At 42.0% G+C, this 5,859-nt stretch overlaps 1 protein-coding gene across 3 annotated transcripts in view; it reads left to right on the top strand.

The window, feature by feature from the left end:
- Nucleotides 1-2,722: 2,722 nt before the first annotated feature.
- The window catches only part of LOC118342691 (collagen alpha-1(XIV) chain), a 140,678-nt gene continuing 137,541 nt past the window's right edge, over nt 2,723-5,859 (top strand). For 2 of the 3 annotated variants that reach the window (XM_035681307.1, XM_035681309.1), the window contains exons 1-2: nt 2,723-2,865; nt 4,322-4,436. In XM_035681307.1, coding sequence (XP_035537200.1) covers nt 4,355-4,436 — 82 coding nt within the window. In that variant the 5' untranslated portion in view covers nt 2,723-2,865; nt 4,322-4,354. Of the gene's footprint in view, nt 2,866-4,321; nt 4,437-5,859 lie in introns of those variants that run through there. The other variant, XM_035681308.1, reaches the window with a different exon arrangement.

Genomic DNA, 5,859 nt, shown 5'->3' with positions numbered 1-5,859 from the left:
CGGGCTTAAATTCTGGTTTAATTTATTCATTTTCTTTTGTTTTATTTCTTTTGTTTTACCAGCGATTCACCATGAAACATTTTGCAAACCTGATCTGAAAACTTTTATATAGCCTGAACAACAGTTGTGCTTTTAATCATTATCGTCATCATTATTCATCATCATCTTCGCTATTGTCATCGTCATCATCATCTTTAGACCAGAGCTCAGTAAAAAGTAACCTTAGAAAATGATCAAGTTATAGTTTTTCTGACACTAATTGTGCATAGTTTCATATTTAAGTAATGTAAATAAATGAACCACAATTAAGCTCTGTCAGTCTGAGTTTAAGGAGCATTTAAGGACATTACCCTGTAAGAAGTCCTGTTAAAGAAAACTCAGTACAACAAACCTTGAAACTCAAAGTCTGAAGGGAACACAGAGAATTTTACTGTTAAATATTCATGATTACGATAATAGCAGAGACTTCAGAGACCTCCAGTTCTACTGTTGGTTACAGGCTACATGGTCAGCAAACAAACCCATAATAACTGAGGTGCAGAGAAACTGAACGCCTCACCTTCAGCAGACAGAAGCCCATTATTCATTCAAGGCTCTGTGCTATCTCAGAGATAAGGACACCTGCACATCCCAAGCTGCAGCTCTGTTATTATGTTGCTCTAGAAGATCTGAAGGATTTCAAGGCTCATTCTGTTACGAAGAAACTCATTATACCGAAAGGCAAATTATGGTTAAGCATTGCAGCCTTCGTGTTTACAAGTGACCCAACTTTGACTACCAATAAAATGTTAGGTGCTTTTTGGAAAATTAACAGAAAAGGGGGGTATAGAGAGAGAGAATGACATGCAGCAAAGGGCCACAGGTCAGACTCATATCTCATGGCTGCTGTAGCAAGGACTCAGCCTTAGTATGTGGGGCACCAGCTCTACCAGGTGGGCTATAGGACACCCCCAACTACCATTAAAATGCAGATAAAAATCATATGGGATAAAATGGGCTTCTGGTCTGATTTGAGAAACATTCACGTTTAAAAACCACGACCTTATTTTGCGTCAATGTGATTTTGAAGTCTTTTTTCTCCTCCGTGGCCTTATGTAACCCACCTATATGAACTTGAGGGAAAGTCATCATTATAACAATTATGTGTCTCCATTATTTTTCCACGATCCTTGATTTTAGTTTTTACAATGAGCCACCTGCCCAGAACAGAGAGAGGCACATTAAAAGGGGCCCTGGGGAGCCATGCAGCATATAGCCGGGAGTTACACAAATACACATTTTGTCCCCACAGCCGCTCAAACACATTCTTCTGCTGCCTCGCCTCGCATTAAACTAGGTAGAAGGAATGAATAGCTGCAGGGTGGATGGTGAATGAAGCGGGAAACACCCGCTGCAAGTCTCAACTGAGAGGAGAGCCATCAGCAGGTAAAGCTGGCCAGAGACAGCTGTGCACAGACAGGAAGTGAGGCAATTTTCTCTTCAAATTAAAGGAGAAAATGGCAGCTCAAACTTATTTACTGTGTATTTAACCCATTTCTGCAGATTTTTTGTCATAAATAATATTTGATAATGTTTGTTTGATGGTTTGTATTGAAGACAACTTGCAGGTTATGCAACAGCTTGAATTGTTGAATTGAATAATCACCAATAATCACCAAAACAAATGTAAAAACACCATTAGTAGCCTACATACACATAAACTTGGTTGTCTTTGCCCTCTTCAGATGTTTACTTATAAGAGTCAATATGCTTCCGACAGTGGAGCGGCCACACCATCTGAAAAGGTAATGAAGTTTAAAATGACATTGAAATTATTTTGTGTGGGTTACATTTCTGTATTGCGGTTCATTTGAAAATGTTTTTATATGAGTATATGATACATGAGTGTGTTTAAAACTTTATGGACTGTGTATTAGTGAGGAAGGATCTGATTGGCTGAGTGAAACCGCAGTGGGAGGAGCTAAAGCGGCTAATTGAACCGTTGATAAATTGAATTTAAGCTGCAGTGGATGAGGCTTAAAAAAACGGCCAATTTACTGCAGTTAAAATGAGAATTTTGTTCCCTAAACAAGCCAAGGATTTATTTTTTCATTCAACCTTGAAGACATTTATTATATTTGAAGGTCATAAGGATTTTTTACACATTTTAAGTTTGCTAAATGGCAAGTAACATAATGCTAAAAGTTAGCCAGTTTATTTCAGATAGCAACAGGACATTAACTTAGCTCGCTAACCAAAACTTTCCCACGGCTAGAAAATATATTTTTTCTCAACAAGAAAACAGGAAAAGAGGTAAGTTTGCAGTTATGTTATCTATATGTGTTATATTAGCTGTTAAATGTCTCCTTTGTGAAGTAACCCAATGTTAAAAGTTGACTGCCATGAGGCTAATGCTTTTAAAGTGGACTGACTGGCTGTGTTGACTGTGCAGGTGAAATGTAACCTGTAATACTATAAGATTTCTTGAAATGGAAAGAGTTGGTAAAAGTGACATTTTAGGGTTTTAGTACACTCATATAATGATAAAAATAATGATATGTTCACATAGTAAGTAAAAAACTTTTTGACTGCCAACTGGGTTGAAATAGCAGAAGAAATGATTGTATTGATTCATTTACTTATTAACCATTACCAGCACCGAGTTGGAGTAGCGTCATACATACTACAACGTGTGTGCTTTTATTTTGAAAAGTGTGGCCGGTAGTCTCGTGCATGGTGCGGGTGAAGCTGCCTCTCCCGGTCGACAGGGAGCGGAGAGCGGGCGAGCAGAGTGGATCAGAGTCGCTGCTGGGGACTAGTGAGCTTCTCACACAGCTGTCCGGAGGAGAGCTGCGGAGGGAGTCTGGAAACATATGATCTGAGAAGGTAGAACTGCTCCTCATGCACACACCTGCACACATCTGCACACAGCTGCACACCCAGCTTTTCGATCCGCGGGGCTTCACCCGGGTAGTGCTGCTGATGCGCACCGTGCAGACCTCACCTGTGCTCGCTTCAATTAAGGAAAACTCCCGCTCCTTTAATTTCTCGCTCAACTTAAAGTGGTTGGGGAAAGATGTGATATGATTTGATGTTTTCCCTCAGAAGCAGGCGGCTGTGTGTTCTTTGAGTGCGCAACCTATGCTTACTACTGTATGTACTGTACCTGGATAGTGAGAAGCCATTGATCCGCAGAGACACAATCCTTCAGAGAAAGTGATGCATGCTCGAAGTATAAACTATCCAAGCTGCTACTCAGGCTGATAGAAGTTTATTAACGGAGTTGGACATGAATACATAGCCATGTGTTTTAATGTCTCCATACACTCAGTCCAGTCAGGCTGTGGGTCCCTGAGGGGATATGTCATGGTTATGGTAATTGTTCTGGAGGTACGAACCAGACCTATCATCCTAATTAGTTTTATCTGAGCACAGGCGCACATGGTGAAAATGGCCAGTTGCCGTAGTCAGCCTTATCAATGAATGACTGAAAATGTCCTGTGGCTGCAGCAGTAGGTGCAAACAAAGAGGGCTGTGTTTCTACTTCCAGAGTTTGTGAGACACTTCAGCTGCAGGTGTTGTATGATCATGCAGTTAGCTCTAGTTCTTCAAAAATATAGTTCTAAATGTTTATCCCATGTACCTTCAGCCTTCTGCAGGGAGCACTGTGCTTTGTGTTGGACGTCATTATAATGATTGATTCTGCACACAAGGGGAGAACTCAGTAAAATAGACATTTATTTGAAATCTATGAATTGGGTCATTTAAAACCCTGAAACAGCAGTTGAGAGGAGAGTTGCAGTCTGGGATGTGATGTAAGGGACATTTGGCTTTCCTACTACAGATGAAGCAGAGCTCCATTCACACATTTATGTAATCACATGCTTTTTTGAATATATTTACAGCTATCGAATCAATCTTTGTCTGCAACTGCATAAACATGAGCAGGATTTATTCTAGTTGACTCAAAGCTAAGTGCCTTAATATTGCAACTTAATAACATGCTTATAAAGTGCCAAATGGAGAATTCCTCTCTCCCTCCTCCTCCTTGTCCTCCCTGTTCCTCTCTCTCTCTCACACTCCCTTTTCGTCTTGCCCTTGTTTCCCTCTGTCTCCCCTTCCTCTTCATCTATTCTGTCCTTCGCTCCCCATCTCCTCCAACCCCCCCCTCTCACTCCCTTTTCTTCGAAGTTTGAGACATCATATCATCTTCTTTTCTTTCTCTCACTCCCTTTTCTTCGGTCCCTCCTCATCTCCTTCATGTTTCCTCTGTCCTCCCTCCTCTTCCCTTCACTCTGTGACTTTCCTTGTCTCATGTCTTTCCTTCCTCTCTCTCCTACAGGTGGTTTGTGTGCTCTTTGTTGCTGCTACCAGGATGCAGTTCTCAGTCAGACTGAGCTTGTGCCTGCTGGGCTTCGTTCTCGTCTCTGTGTTCCCTCAGCCAACGCAGGGCCAAGGTAAGTACCTCCACTGGGCTGCTTTCACTCGAGGGCCAACGTGGTCAACAAGGCCAACAGAGGGTTTAGTGCATAGTTACATGAGACCAAACATGGATAGAAAGGGGCCAACAAAGCTAATCAAGGTGTCCCCTGATGGTGCCCCACAGGGCAAGCTTCCATAGGGTTCAAACCTGGTGCTAAACTGTTAGGACTCTCCACTGCGGCACCATGTAGAGCTACAACAAATTCCCACAGGGCCAACAGTTTCCTCTTTGAAGCTCAGGATTTAGCAGTTGTTTCCATGATGGCTGCTATCTTCAACAGTTTTCTTCAAAAACAGCAACCTGGGGCTGTCCACTTTGAGGCCAAACGGGGCGTCCCATTATGGTGCATAGCAGGGCTTCCTAGTGCTTCTCCTCATGGTGCTTAGCAGGGCTTCCTACAGCTTTCCATTATAGTGCTTAGCAGGGTTTCTCGGGGCTTCCTGTATTGTTGTCAAACAGGGGCAGGACCAATAAAAGGCTCTGAACAGCCTAGTTCCCCCTTTACTTAAGCTTGAAGTCTTCCACTACTTATCTGCTGTCAGCACTGTGATAAACATTGGAAGCTCACTGCTGCAGTCTTCAGTGTGGCCCTGTTGTGGAAATGCAGGTATCATCCTTTGCTCTCACCGTCCTGTACAGCTGGTTAAATTCTGAATTTCAGTACGTTGTAATTTGATGTGCAGCTTTGCTCCAAAGAAAGTGACTTTTAAAGTATTCATTTTTAATAAATGTTTCCTTTCAAATTCACCACCACACGTCTGTCTCAAAGGGAAAAGCCTTGATGTCAACATCATATTGAGAAAACATGTTTAAATGTGTACTGTGGCACATTTTGTCACCTCTGTAATTAATCTGCACGTGTTAAAGCTTATTCATTTATTTATTCGGGGGAGTGTTTAAAGGGCATTCTAATGTCAGATTTCTGTGTCACTTGGGTTACAGATTTCAAATCTCCACCAGTCTCCAATCTTATGTTTTCAGTTTCTCGTTTGCTCCTATACGTCTGTTAACTTTTACCCATTGAGAGTATAGAGTGGACAGAGCCAACGCGGAAGTGTCTTAAACCTGCATTCTTGCATGGAGAAATGAGCCGACTTCTCACTTGATTTATTAGCTCAGTAAACAACTTATAACCCGTTTTTGGTCTCAATCAGTTGTCCTCTTCCATACATTATGTAAATTCATCTGGTAACTGATGGTCCCATTCAGAGTAAAACAGACCATAAAGCAGGGGATGCTTTACGGCGGGGTTACCTTGTGATTGACAGCTCATCCAGTGAGTCCGTCCAGCTCACCAAATCAAATGAACCAGGCAGTGCGATCAGATATGGATCGATCTGTTCTGCTTTACACTTTGTGTTACCAGGTGAGCCGCCATGTTTCCTGCTACAAACAAG

The sequence above is a fragment of the Morone saxatilis genome, unplaced genomic scaffold, assembly GCF_004916995.1.
Source record: "Morone saxatilis isolate NCDOM2014 unplaced genomic scaffold, NCSU_SB_2.0 Contig9, whole genome shotgun sequence".
NCBI classification, from domain to species: domain Eukaryota; kingdom Metazoa; phylum Chordata; class Actinopteri; family Moronidae; genus Morone; species Morone saxatilis.
Note: the sequence above shows the minus strand (reverse complement) of the source record. Positions and strands in the feature narration are given on the sequence as shown.